The sequence below is a fragment of the Xyrauchen texanus genome, chromosome 33, assembly GCF_025860055.1.
Source record: "Xyrauchen texanus isolate HMW12.3.18 chromosome 33, RBS_HiC_50CHRs, whole genome shotgun sequence".
In the NCBI taxonomy this organism is placed as follows: Eukaryota; Metazoa; Chordata; class Actinopteri; order Cypriniformes; family Catostomidae; genus Xyrauchen; species Xyrauchen texanus.
In genome coordinates this window covers 2,020,691-2,035,919 of record NC_068308.1, presented here as the reverse complement: position 1 = coordinate 2,035,919, position 15,229 = coordinate 2,020,691, and the positions used below count along the sequence as shown (strand labels likewise).

General features: G+C 37.9%; 1 protein-coding gene across 1 annotated transcript in view; it reads right to left on the bottom strand.

Moving 5' to 3' along the window:
• Positions 1–15,229, bottom strand: part of grid1b (glutamate receptor, ionotropic, delta 1b) — a 711,417-nt gene that overhangs the window by 387,582 nt on the left and 308,606 nt on the right. The window contains exon 3 of the mRNA XM_052102777.1: positions 893–1,177. Within this exon, the coding sequence (XP_051958737.1) occupies positions 893–1,177 (285 nt within the window). The remainder of the gene's footprint in view (positions 1–892; positions 1,178–15,229) is intronic.

Below are 15,229 nucleotides of genomic sequence, written 5' to 3'. Positions count from 1 at the left end.
CCGCTTCCAGGGGCGGAGGAGTGTTCCCCGGGGTCGCCGGGAATGCAGAGGGGCGCTCTGTCTGCTGGGGGTCGGAAGTTTGACTCCGGTCTGCCCGGGGAGGAGCGACTGTCGTCTGCCTGAGAGTGTGGAGGAGTAATCGGGGAACACACGACGGCACATCAGAGAACCGGTGAGTGAGTTGCTTCTCTCTCTGTCGCTCCGGGTTGGCCTTTTCCCTTGCCTATTTAGTTTTGTTTAGTTTTATTTTCCCTCCTGCCTCCTCCCAGGTCGAGGATGACCAGCCGGCAGTCGGGGCGCAAGGTACGCCCCTCCCCAGGGAAAGAGGGGGGGGTGTACGCCATGCGGGAGGCTCCCAGGCCTGAGGCAATGCCGGGAGGAGTGTAGAGCAGAGGGGGGCCTGATGGAGGGAGGGATAAATGCGCCCAGTGATGACAGTTCGAGAGAGAAAGAATTACAGCTGCCCTGTATGTGTTTATGTTTTTGTTTAAGTTTAAGTTTATCTTTAAACTTTATTTATATTGTCAAGCCGGTTCTTGCCTCTTCCTTGCCCATCTTAACCCCTTACATGAATATTCTTAATAAAGACAAATTTAGAAACTGCAACTCACTGCAAGGTGTAAATTATTGTTTATATTTAACATTTAGAGGCCGATAGTTGCAAAAATAGCAACCAATTAATCTGCAAAACAATATATCCATTCACTTCTAATACCAGCAGAAATCAATCAGACCACTGCTTAACATTAACCATTCAAAAGAATCCAGCAACTCTGGTCCAACATCAACCAAACACCATACATACATCTTAAAGCCTGTGAAAGGTTTCCACTTACATTAATTTTTTTCCAAAATGTAATATTTCCTCTACGATGTGAAATAAATCACTTACCATAGTCGCTGTCATAGAAGACGATGAATTTCTGCCAGCGTAGCTCACCGATCAGCGTCAACATGACATCACTGAGACGGACGGGCGGTCGTGCAGCGAGGGTGTATCGCTCTCCGTCAGGGCTTGGATTGAGCTGGCAGGCGGTACGGGGCGATCCCTCAGTGTTCCGTTGGACGTACAAGTGTGGTATGTGCATGGCATCTGTCAGGGACTGCAGTGCGCTAGCAGATGCACAACCTGTAGACGTGACCAGCGCCAGGATCCCCTGCGTCATCAGTTCACATGCTGCGAAGAGACAGAAATTAGAGGGAAATTATCAATTTGTCTCCTGAAAAGTCTTCTGACAAAAAACAATAAGGGTCATGTTATTAATGGAGTTTAAACATAATCTGGTCTTAGAGCGCAAAACTCTGATTCGAAAGTAAAAACAACTTGGTCTCAAAAAATCATATCGTCCTCCACCACCCGGATTGAGAGGAGTCACTACGCCACCACGAGGACTTCGAGTGCATTGGGAATTTGGGAAAAAAGACAGACCAACCATAAAGGAATAATTCACCCAAAAATGAACATTTGCTGATAATATACTCACCCTCAGGCCATCCAAGATGTATATGCTTTCTTTCTTTATCAGAACAGGATTTAAGATTTTTAGGAACGTATACCAGGTTTTTAGCTTCATCCATTGCAAGTTGCACACACTTAGTCAGCATCAAAGTAAACCACACGACTCTAACCGATCAAGTAATGTCTTCTAAAGTGAATAGATTCCTTTGTGTGAAAAACGAACCGCTAATTAAAACTTTATTAACTTGAAAAAAAATTGCTTCCTGTAAACACTTAATGCCTCCCATCGCTGTCACTTGACATCCTCACATTGGCACATTCACATGAGAATTCAGAAGTTCCGCTCTGTTTACCACAGTTTACTTCAGGCGAGAGTTAGGTCAATTTAAACAGCTACAGAGGGCTGGCGGAAGAACCAATTTATTAATTAGCGTTTTGTTTTCACACAAACAGATCGATTAACTTAAGAACACATCACTTCATTGGCTGGAGTCTTGTGGATTACTTTGATGCTACCTAAATTTGCTTTTTGGACTGTCAAAAATTGGTGTCCATTCACTTGCATTGGATGAAGCTAAAAACCTGGGATACTTTCCAAAAAATCTTAAATCCTGTCCTGATGAAGAAAAGAAAGTCATATACATCTTGGATGGCCTGAGGGTGAGTAAATTATTAGCAAATGTTCATTTTTGGGTGAATTATTCTTTTAAGCATCAAGACTGTAAAGTGATGATATATTCTTCTGTAGAAGCCACAAGTCAATGTTATTTCAATTTAATAATAAAAAAAAAATGTAATTGTTGAATTCCTGGTGAAGAATAAGACTACACATAATCCTGAAGAGCAATCCACTCCTCGGAGAAGTCATACATGAAGCACTCGAGACAGTCTCCTTACACTCTCTAACTACATATACAGTATATAAGGGGTCATGAAATGGAGAATCAAATTTCCTTTTATTTTTACACAAATAAGAGGTCACTGTTCTATGAAAAAAATACTATACATTGCAGAACTACATAACTTTGTATGTATAGTTGCCACCCTGCTGAAAAGTCTGGTTTTGAAATCTGTCTGTTCGTGACGTCACGAGACATTGCTCATTTGTATTTACACATCCCACAACAGACGTCTTTGACCTTTGTTATGTATCTTAAATCTTTTAAAAGAACTCTGAAAGGGAGATACATCTCTGTCATTTATCTGCTGCCTCTTGTTGTTTTCAGCACAAAAGCATCGTGGACACGTTCTTTCGGCCATCTGTGCCGAATTGTTAGTGTATGTAAATATGAACTAGATGGATGTATTTGACTGTTTCGATGTGTTCTGGTGATGTGCGCCTCAGTGTGACTACATGTGTGTCATTACACCGTCCTTTGGACTTTATGAATGTTTTTTTTGGCTCATGTCAGTGTCGATTGCTTGTTAACCAGTCATAATGCGATTCAAGCTTTGTAAAGAACTGTTATTGAAGAATGGGGCAATTAAAAACACTTGGACCCAATCAAAAATGTAAGTAAACTATTTGACATCTCAAATGTCATGACTGTTTCATAGTTTATTGTGACACCAGGGAAGATATTAAAATTATTCAAACAATAGCACTTCATGACCCCTTTAATATATGTATTAAACAAAAAACTTAAAATCAATGACTATAATTTAACAAATATATAATGTGCCATAATTTTATTTATTGCATCATTCGCAATGCTTCATTGTAAATTTGAAGTGTCAAACCATTCATTTTTGTCAGGGCTACCACTGGTCAATCTGATGCCCTGCGCAGAGCGCTGCGATCATCAGACGTGGTGGGGGGGGGTGGTGCACTATCCGAGCATGGGGGTTGGCATGATGCATGAGCGAATCGATCGTCTGTGTTCTGCGATTGCTTTCAGGTCCTTGAATAACGTATAATATGTGAGTAAGGGCAGCCGGTGGAGTTTATAGTGTCGCCCCTTGGGATTTGGTGCCCTACGTGGAGTGCGTAATATGAATATAAGAAGCGGCGGTACTGGTTGGGTTTAAGATTTAGGATAGGGAAGTAGGTTTCGTTGATTTAAAACTTGGATTAACCTTCAAAACCTTTTTGGGAGAAAATTATAAAAAAAAATTGTAAAATGGACCTTTTTCACATATCTGGGTTTTGAATGCAGATCTAAATGATAACAGGTAAAAACATGTTTAGTGGTGAATGGAAAACCATTGCAAATAACATTTTTGCTTAACGGTTTGCTCCAACAGCAAAAGCAAAAAATCCACTATTATGCTTTTACAAATTTCCAAAAGAAGGAAAAAGTCAGGGTTAGGGTTTGAGTTAGAAGAGAGAAATAGGACAAATTGTCTGTCATTCCCTCAGCAGCTGTATTAGAAACCACATCACAGCTGATTAAACTAATTACAGGGTAATATTGCTATACTTTTACACTAAATAATTAGAAAATTGCAAATATAAAAAAGTATACGCTGCTAAATAAGGCGGAAGCACGTCATCACAGTCTGTGAAAAGGGTCCTTTGTTTTGAAATCCCTATGGACAAAATTATTGTTTGCTGAAAATATAGGTGGTCACTGTTGAGCTCTATTAAACAACGAACAAAGGAACAGATATCATTATGTGCTTAATATGTGCTTAATAGAGTGGATATTTTCCATTTATACTACAATGTGCTTAATATGTGCTCAGTGAAGAGCAGTTAGCATCAAATATTCCTTTCCATTAATTTGGTTGTATAAAACAGGATATGGATGAGTGCAATATTTGTGAGGAGGTTATTCATTTTTAATGACTCTTTGAGCAGTCTGAAGTGAGGAAGAGCACTGCTCTTTGGGAAAGAACGAATTTGGCTGTAAATGTTGGAGCTTTAGGGATAATTTGGTTAAGCTCTTGGCAGCTCAAGTGTCCTAAACACAGACAAAAGTTTCATGACACACTAACAAGCATTTTGAATGGAAATTCCCCATTGACAAGATGATTCAGGTCAAGACTTGATTTGAATTGATTTTTGTATCACAATAAAACAGGTGGGCGTAAACCAAGTTTAATTTAGTGACCAGAATATCATAGAGACTCTTTTCACTTGGGCCAGTAAACAACCACCTGGAACACACTAGCAACCATCTAGAACACCTTATCATATGCATAAAACCAATCAGAACATTTAACCCCTTAAACTCTGGTGCATTTTTGGGCTGCCACCCACAATCTTTCACACTCAAATTTAAAAGCTCATCATTCACACATACTGTGGACTAATTGCAAAAACACTGGTCTAATTTGTAATTTAATTTATAATTTGTAAAACAAATTATACCTCCTATGCCTGACTTATGTATATGGAAACTTGTAAAACTATGTTTTAAGTGTAAACTTTTTCACGATATAACACCCCCTTTGGACCCGCTGGCAGGGTCAACCACATAGCAGTACCCTAGCAACAAAACTCTAGAGTTTTTCTCAAGTAAAACTCTGTTCAAAGGCTACATTAGAGTTTCATTGTTTGCAGTGCCTCTGGACAATTGCTCTTGTTAATCAAGTGTATATGAGAGCTGTGTGTGTTAAACAAGTATTTAAACAATTGTTAGTAATGCATAAGTATAAAGGCAGAGAAAATATTGTCTTTTTCTAGATTACCAAAACTCTGTGTTCCCAATTTAAAGCCATTAATGCAGCCAATAATTCAGTTTTAAATTAAAATCTGGAACCGTACATCATTGAAGAAGCAGAGAGAATTTTGTGTAATGTTTAAGTTCTGACAAAGTATAAAAGGACATTCAATTTGTCTGCCTTTGTATTAATCAAGGCCAATTGAGTTTTAATTTGACTTGCTCTTAAATTCAAATAATTGGTTTTGTGTTAATAATCTCTGTGTTTTCTCAGTTTAATGAAATGTGACCTGTTCATTGACCCAACCTGAACAATACAGCCAAACCACTGACAGGATTTCATTTAATCTCTGAATTGAGATTTGCATGTCTTATTCAGCTACAGGAACAAAGCCAAAAAAAACAAGCTCTTTGGGAACCAAAAGGTTTCTCCTCTTTAGCCTCCTTGGAAATTTTGCAATAAACTAAAGCTAGTCATTCATACTGCTTTGATTTAATCATCATATTATAATGGGTTCACACTCAAGCCTATAAGTATAATTTATAGTACAATGCTTACTACAGCAAAATAACAAGAAGAAGAATTCCTGGAAGGAGGTGAGAAATCATTATGTCGGAAACTTTAGTTTCAGTTTCTGAGTCTGAAAAGCAGTGCAGTTGTTGAGGCAGAAGCCCAGCTAAAACCTCAAACTTAAATTAGATTCTATTTAGGCATCTAGACTGACCTATAACGTATAACTACACTCGCTCCAATAGTATTGGTCTGTTTTTCCTCTTTTTAAAGCCCCTATTGTAACAGGGAGTTGGGAAGGGTATAAAGTATCGAAGGGCTTGTCTTTGTTCTGTTTTTGTTTAAATAGCCAATCACTTTTAGTTTACATCATCCATTAACATGATTTGCTAGAAGCTAGGTGGAAGACGAGCAGTCAGTGGTGGAAAAAGTATTCAAGTTACAGATACCACACACCAATATATTACGTTAAGTTATCCATTAAAATATTATTAAAGTTAAAGTAAAAAGTACCTGGTTTTAAAAGTACTTAAGTATCAAAATTCTGCTTCAAAATGGAATACAATGCCTCTAAAATGGGACGTTTTGCAGTCTGAGGGTCACCCTTTTCAGCCAAAATACGGGACAGTTGGCAGAACTGGGTTCCTCAATCTCTGTGTCTTATATACAGTGAGGAATACAATTATATTTTCAGGTTTGTACACAACAAGAGTGAATTGCATCTTATCTGTGCATTTGGAAGAACATGTAGGAATTTTAGCTCATTAAAAAAAGGGGAAATAATTATCTAATCTCTAGGGAATCTAACAGAATTAATATTTAACACCCAATCAATGTATTTGTCCACCAATATGTTGAAACTCACGTCTTTATCAATTCTGGGAGGAATATCACCTTGTGGACAATGAAATAATATCCAAAAGTTTGTGTAAACACTGTTTATAAACAAGTAACAGGATCAGACGGTTTAAGACACTTCTCTTTGAATACAAACAAGACTTTATTAAACTATCCTAAACTTAATACAACATGCTTTCCTCTATTTTCCTGCTCTGACAAAAGGTGTTTCAGTCCTAAACTTTGATATCAACAAAACAATGCAAGTTATGAGATTTTACCAAACATCAACATTCTGGAAATTAACTACAGACCAATAATCGGAATGGTAATAACATTCATGATAAGCAATTAAAAGCGTAATAAGAATAAATCATATGGTTAAAGCAAGGATGACATTACATGAGATAGACATGACAATGTTAGTTCAATGTTTAAGAGGGTAAAATGTTAGTAGACCCAGTCTTGGAATTTCACAGCTTCAGATCTTGATGTCTTGAGTGTATCTTCAATAGGGAGGGGGAACTCCTCCTCCTTTGTTCCTAGACTGAGAGCTTCCTAATAGGATACCAGATTAAAAGTTATAATGTTTACTCAATTAACTAAGAGCACGGTGATGCTTGATTATCTGTTATTGTAGATGATATAGTCGGGCTAAGCCTGGGTATAAAATGATCTTGTACATTTGGTCCAACATGCATAGAGAGTTAAAAGTTCAGTGCTGTGTGGAAAAGTTCAAAATGTCACACTGAGTCTGCCCTATGTCACTGTGCTGTGGGGTGCAGGGCTTCCTTGACCAATGGCCCTTTTGATTTAAATCATGCTGTTTTGCTGTCTCCTGACCAATCATTTGGCACTCATTAATAATCTCAAATCAACATCCCGAAAGGAGCTACAGTCTCTCAACAGGAGACCCCAAGGGGAGTGCGCTCTTTCTAACATGCATTAAACCTGTAAAATTTCTTTAATTGAGGATAATTACTTTTTATATATAAATAAAATTACTTGTTCTATAAAGGTGCACTCAGTAATTTTCCTCATTAAAAATGTTTAACTCCTAAAGTCATGAATTGTAATTATACAATATCATGAGCACTCACATCAGTAACATTATATATTATTTACTGGGTCAACATTACAGCATTCTGAACCCATTTAAAAGTGGGTATTATATAACAGAATGAAACCAGGTGGTTGGAGGTGAGAGGGATTTGTGATGTGAGCTGAAAATAAAAGATGTTCCAGAGGTGGATCAAGACTACACAGACAAACATTTGTTCCATTTTTCATTTCATGTTGATTTTTAAAATTTATTTTTGAGAGACAAAGAAAACATGACATATATTTTTTGTAAAACTCAAACCCTTTTTCACAGCTTGAGGAGAATACAGAAATAATTGCTTAAACAATGCAGATCAATAGATGGATGTGTCTCAGGGAATCGTGTTTTCTAGTGGAGATATTGAAATGTCATTTTAAGGCACTGGCTACCCAAATAATAAAAAAATGTGGGTGCACGAGCATGTGGTCACTCCCCCAAAGACAGCTCAGATATGTCAGCGCAGCGTAGTTCTAGCATGAAGACTAGCAGCTGTACAGCATCACACCATTAGCAAGGTAACTCCTAGCCAATCACATGTACGCCATTGCTTTATAAGTTTCAGTGTGCTGACACAGCAACCTCCACCACCCCACCACCACCAGTTGAGTCCCATCCTGTATGGGGGTAGGCTCCTCGATCCTACCTCCTATCTCCAGCAGGATCTGATGGTTCCGAGTACAACAACCTCGGACCGCCAGATGGGGCTTATGCCAAAGAGAGACCTTACATTCCTGTTTTATATTCATCAAATAAATGTAATCTAAAACTTTACTCAAATCGGCAAGCCTTCCTGATAGAACTCAGTTTCTTCTAATTGACTGTAAATAATTTAAATAAGTCAACTCAGAGAACATGTTTAAAAACAATGCATTATTTTTTTTTATGATAATGAAAAACATAATTACAATAAATAAATAAATTTTTAAAAAATTGTTAACGTAAAATTTTCCAAAGTGCAAAATTCTACTTTTTTTGTGTGTACTCTCTGTTTTCGGTTTCATGCTGTTTACCATCATGGCAGAGCAACACAAGACTGTCGATGTCTGGTTTAATGGCACAGACATTTCAGGTAACTCTGTCGCCCCCTGGAGTACTGTACAACGGGACCATGCATTTGAGACGTGTTGGCCAAGCATTCACATCTGTTTAGCTCAATTTTAGCCTACCTCACAACCATCTAGAAGCTCACCACAGCACCCACTCAGATTTAAGATTAATTTATTTAACATATGTGTCTGTTTAGCTAATTTACTTTGAGTTTTTCAGTGTTTGAGACATTAAAACAATGCATTAAGAATTCATCTCAGTCTGTGTTCAAGCTTTACAGCAAACCCAATAAAGACATCTGTTTAGTGGACTAGCAAAATGCTCCATCAATACAGCTGCAGTCTTTTGAAAAACAAAGAACAATTTGAAGAGCTAAACGGTCCAGGGAGAATGACATATGCTCACCATTTGGTATGACGCAGCAAAAAGAGTGTGGAGAAGTTTTATAGTTTGATAACATACTATATACTGAGCACAGGGGGGGAAATCTGCATTGTAGGAGTGAAAAGATTTTGTTTTTTTACCGTCATATTAGAGATGGACGAGCCTGGCTAAAGCTGTAGACTTTTTTAACGAATAGTTATATTTTTCTCTTCTGTTTCATTTTTTAAAGTAGTGGAACTTTACATCGGGGAAGGATTTATAAAGGATGTGAGTTACCTAACGGGACCTCTGGAGAAAGAGAGGCGGTTCTCAAGCAGTTTTAGCTTTGGGGGAAACTTGGTAAGCTCGATGCAGTCTAAGTTTGAAAGATTGAAAGCATTAAGAAATAAAACTTAATATATTCAAGTTCCCTCTCTGGATTTGGACTGTTTACCAGAAGAAAAACTTCACTTTTTGGAATATGAAAGTTTGATTTGTGAGTTTCATCCTTTGTATTTTTCTTTTTCTGGCATCTTAGCTGCGTGCATAGTTATTATTAATATTATTATTATTTTGGATTTATTTGGAGAATTTAATCAAAACTAATTTAGTCTTTAATCATAGCACAATTATTCCAAGACTATTTAGTTACTATTCAGGCCATGGCTGAGTCTCAAAACGTTGTCAGTTGTATACATAGATAGCTTTGTTTGGCATAATATAAATATTCTTTATGTGATATTCAAATTGGAGCTTGAGCAATTATACTCCAATTAAGACACTTATGGAGGTAATTCACCAAGTATTTCACATGGCGGTAATCTGCTGCATTCTCCACAACTCATCACTCAGAACGACCTGCAAGATTAAAAATTGTGCCATTCAAATTGATTTTAGCACTACATTTTTTTAGGTGTGTCTGGGGCATTTTCTGATTTGCATAATTATTTTAGTAAGTAGGGTGCTAAAACAGCACAGACATGTAAATAAATGATGCTATCAGTGGGCACAAGGTATGCACCAACGCTACTCACTATTACTCATATCAGACTGCTCATAGGGGGTAAATACTTTATTAAGTGTGCCGCATTGCCCACTTCTTGAGTGCATAAATTAACACTGTTAAAACATGAATAACGTATCATACATGTTAGCTGGGTTACTTTTAAGGGTAAGGGTCATGAATTGGCACTTTTAATTACTGAAAACGTAATATTGGTTGTATCAAGATATCAAACCTACATACACAAATGGAATAGCATAGGCATACAAACACAAAACCCATAGTCACCCTACGTACTTGAAACACTATTTAAAAAAAGATATATTGGAAATATATTACAATTTATTGTAAGTGAAGACTTCCTTTAGTAGCTACTGCATCTTTACTAAAACACCCCAATACACTATTTTGGGCAGAAAACAATTCCGTAACTCTGTAAAAATCTCTCCCCTCATGGCTTCTTCAGTTGTAAGAAGAATGAGCTATGAAATGTGGCTGCATTAAAGGGAACACATCTTGTATTGCAGTAAATCCTCCTAATATTCCTGCCTCATGTGTATCTGTATTGGTATGTACTGGTGCTCATGCACAGACACGGCAAATCAAAAGACACCTTTTTAATCTGCTTCCTTATTTTCTTGTTCACTCTGTTTGCTGCCTGTAGTATTCAAATCCCCTTCACAGAACAGTTGCCACGACACGCGAGCAACACTCTGATTACAACGTGAGTGAATGGTGGTTGGAATTGTGAGCTCTTCATGTTAATATGATGGCGAGATGAAACATCCTGCCGCTCTCTGTGAGAATATGCCATCTACCTGGAGAGTTTCTGCAGTTGGCGTGGGCAGTAGAAGAGAAGGAGGCGACGGCACCTGCGAATCTAAATCAAAGCCGTACACGGCCTCAAAGCAATAAGATGATGAGTTTTACCTCACAAAGGCACAGATGAACTGGATAAAATAGGCAGAGACAGGTGCGAGAAGCTGCATTGTGGACTCTGAGATCACAAAGCCCTGAATCTATTGAGTTCGTTGGCCCTCAACTCCCAAGTCCATATAGAGGCCTAATTAAGCTTATTAATTACATCAGCGGCAAAGTGGGGCTACAAAAGAAAGTTCAAAATCTTCCCTTTCTGATTCTCTTTGTTGCCGTTGCCAATGTGTTTGTCATTTTTGGTTCTGTACTGCAATTACAAAAACAAATTTGAAGACATTAATTAGGCTGGGTGGTAATATAAAGTGATATATAAGTAGCCTGATTAAATATACACAGTATACTGTATGAACAATATTTAGTATAAACCAAATTATAATTATTTGAATTATTCTGTACTATATATATTGAATTATCTTTATTTGGTGGCCTTTCTCAGCAAATGTTGATATAAATGTGATTAATTGGCATGTCATGTAATTCATTTGTTTAAAAATGTTAATCGACTGAGAGCCACAACATTAAAAGCACCTGCCTAATATTGTGTAGGTCCACCTCGTGCTGCCAAACAGCGCCAACCCGCATCTCAGAACATGATATTTTTCAGCACAATTGTACAGAGTAGTTATCTGAGTTACTGTAGACTTTATCAGTTCAAACAGTCTGGCCATTCTCCGTTGACCTCTCTCATCGACAAGACATTTCCTTCCACAGAACTGACGCTCACAGGATGATTTTTGTTTTTGGCTTCATTCTGAGTAAATTCTGTTGTGTGTGAAAATCCCAGAAATACTCAAACCAGCCCGTCTGACACCAACAATCATCCATGTGATTATCTAATCAGCCAATCATGTGACAGCAGTGCATGAAATCATGCAGATACAGATCAGGAGATTCAGTTAATGTTCACATCAACCATCAGAATGGGGAAACTATTTATCTCAGTGATTTGGACCGTGGCATGATTGTTGGTGTCAGACGGGCTGGTTTGAGTATTTCTGGGATTTTCATAGCATAGGCAGCTAACTTCCAAGTCAACATCCTAACTCAAATGGAACCTCAAAAGTGACTCATTTGTAACACTACGAAGGCAGATTATCTGCATCACATAAAGAGTGCATGAAGCGCTCTCGAATCAACTAGCATGTTGCTATTTTAGTAAACATACATAAACCCCCTTTATTGAATTTCTTTTAAAGGTATTTTAGAAGGCAGCATTAAGTTACTGCCTACCTATTGCAATAACGTTTGTGTCTAAAGTGTATTTATTATGCCTTAAAATGCTGTCTAGGTAGGTAGCTCACTATGCTTTGGAACAAAGCTGTTCCAGGAAGTATCCTCCTTTTACAGTCCTGTCACGGTTGATATTTCTTGTGGCAGATACATGCCTTAGCTCTTTGTAGAAGTCACATAAGTGTGGACAGAGGACACAAGGGCAGACTTTAAAAAGGCCACAGTCTGTCTGAGCAGTCTGATAAGAGCAGAGAGGTCAGAGAGTATCTGGAAACAAACTAAAAACAGTGATAGTGCTCTTCTACAGCAGGGAAAGACACTTCCTGTGGTGACTCAGCCACCGGTCTGTGACTCCACAGATATGTTTGCATGCACACTCTGGGGTTATTTATATTTTGTATGCTTGAGGTCAGTCTTTCAGTTAAGAACAAGCAGCTTAGGCGCGTGTTAGTCATTTTACACAAGATGTAGCTTTATTAGATGTTAATGCCAGGGGCAGAAACTCCATTTATGTTTGCTTGAATGCACTCACTTGCTCCTGTCAGAGCTAGCTCTCTTAGTTAACACCTACATGCTGGTTTCCACCAATATAAATTAGTCTCACACCATGTCCACATTGTGTGTGTGTGTCCACTGTGTGTGTGTGTGTGTGTGTGTGTGTGTGTGTGTGTGTGTGTCTTTGTGTTCATGGATGACAATAAAACTTACGTTTACTGTTCAGTCCGTTCCCTCCTCTTCCTTGCCCACCTTACCCTGTTACAATGTTTTAACAAATGATCATAAAAGCTATGTATTTTGCTTGTGTTTCATTAGTGAAGGCCAAGATGTTTTTTTATTGTGTTTTTTGTGTATATACAATGTGTAATATTTGTCATTAAACCTTTTTTAATAAAGTAAGGACATACACTTAGGTTACTTAGGTTAAAACATAACGTTTTGCATTGTTGCCAAAAAGTTCGATTTTGGTTTCATCTGACCAGAGCACCTTCTTCCACATGTTTGGTGTGTCTCCCAGGTGGCTTGTGGCAAACTTTAAACGACACTTTTTATGGATATCTTTAAGAAATGGCTTTCTTCTTGCCACTCTTCCATAAAGGCCAGATTTTTGCAGTATATGACTGATTGTTGTCCTATGGACAGAGTCTCCCACCTCAGCTGTAGATCTCTGCAGTTCATCCAGAGTGATCATGGGCCTCTTGGCTGCATCTCTGATCAGTCTTCTCCTTGTATGAGCTGAAAGTTTAGAGGGACGGCCGGGTCTTGGTAGATTTGCAGTGGTCTGATACTCCTTCCATTTCAATATTATCACTTGCACAGTGCTCCTTGGGATGTTTAAAGCTTGGGAAATCTTTCTGTATCCAAAATCCGGCTTTAAACTTCTCCACAACAGTATCTCGGACCTGCCTGGTGTGTTCCTTGTTCTTCATGATACTCTCTGTGCTTTAAACGGACCTCTGAGACTATCACAGAGCAGGTGCATTTATACGGAGACTTGATTACACACAGGTGGATTTTATTTATCATCATTAGTCATTTAGGTCAACATTGGATCATTCAGAGATCCTCACTGAACTTCTGGAGAGAGTTTGCTGCACTGAAAGTAAAAGGGCTGAATAATTTTGCACGCCCAATTTTTCAGTTTTTTATTTGTTAAAAAAGTTTGAAATATCCAATAAATTTCGTTCCACTTCATGATTGTGTCCCACTTCTGGTTGATTCTTCACAAAAAATTACAGTTTTATATCTTTATGTTTGAAGCCTGAAATGTGGCAAAAGGTCAAAAAGTTCAAGGGGGCCAAATACTTTCGCAAGGCACTGTATGTGCAGAATAGCGCCAAATAAAATCTGCGAATAAAGCAGCGTTTCCTCCCCATATGTTCAAGAGAACAAAATCGTCACTTCAGGGGAAATTGGTGCAAAATACTGGTTTTCAGTCCTGCATGGAGATTCATGCATTGCACTATAAAGCCTTTTCAATCGCTGTGATAAACTTAGGCCATGTGATGCAATTTAATTCCAGCGGTCACAGCTCTCTAATGATTTGGTACATCATCACGAATGAAACTATAAAAACTCATCCTTCGGCTGGTATTGGTCGAGGTCTCACAGGAGAGTGATTACCTCTCCACTCAATGTGCCCATTTGCTTGGATAAACAACACTGTCACCATTGCTACATCAAATAAATAGAAGCCATCACAGCAGAGCAATGGGGTCATTAACAGTGACCCACATATCGGATGTGTTGTCGGTCTGTGAAAACAGTGGGGTGGCTCATCTCGAAGATCAGCACAGTAAAATCACCCACATTCATTATTAAATAACACCAAAACTGCTAAATGGCATTCATTTTCTATTATAATAGAATCAGATCTGATAAAAATGGTGGTCTGCAAGAATGTGCTTCAATGAGTTCAGGACAGGGGTTAAAGTGGGAATTTTTAGGTATAGGGGCATAAAAAGGGCATATTAAGAACTTAAAAGGTTTTTTAAATGGGGACACTCACGAAATGGAGACAGAATGGATGAAAGAAAAACTAGACTGGAGCATAGAGGAAATGGAATGCAATGACAAACAAACTGTTTTGAGTTTCAGCCCAATAAAATCCCTGTTTCCCGTTCTGGATGATGATTGGTAAAGAAAAAAGAACGTGTGTTACAGTGATTTTACTAAGGGTAAGAAATGTTCTAAAACCCCCTTATGGTAAAATTCACATGGCCTCGAGTGGCTTATTGCCAGTGTAGGGTAAGTTACTCATTTACTATTGTAATCAGAATAATTTAGTGATTACTTTATAACAAAGTAATCACATTACTATTTACTTTTCTAAAACGTTTTTCCACTCAACAAATGTCAATAATTCGTCCTTGTCTGTTGTCATTCACTCGGCACAACACGACACACTTATTTACAATGACAGTGAGTGACTCCTCAGCCGTCACAAAAATGTAAACAGATGTACATATATGAACAAAACTCATGTTTTAAATGTATTGTACATACACTGTAAAAAAGTGGTAACCTGCGATTGTTCTAGATTACCTAACCTTTCAAATTAGTTTATTGGTGTTATTTTTTGTGTAAATCATATTGTTTTAGAAATATGTGAAACTCAAGTAATTTACTTCATTATAAT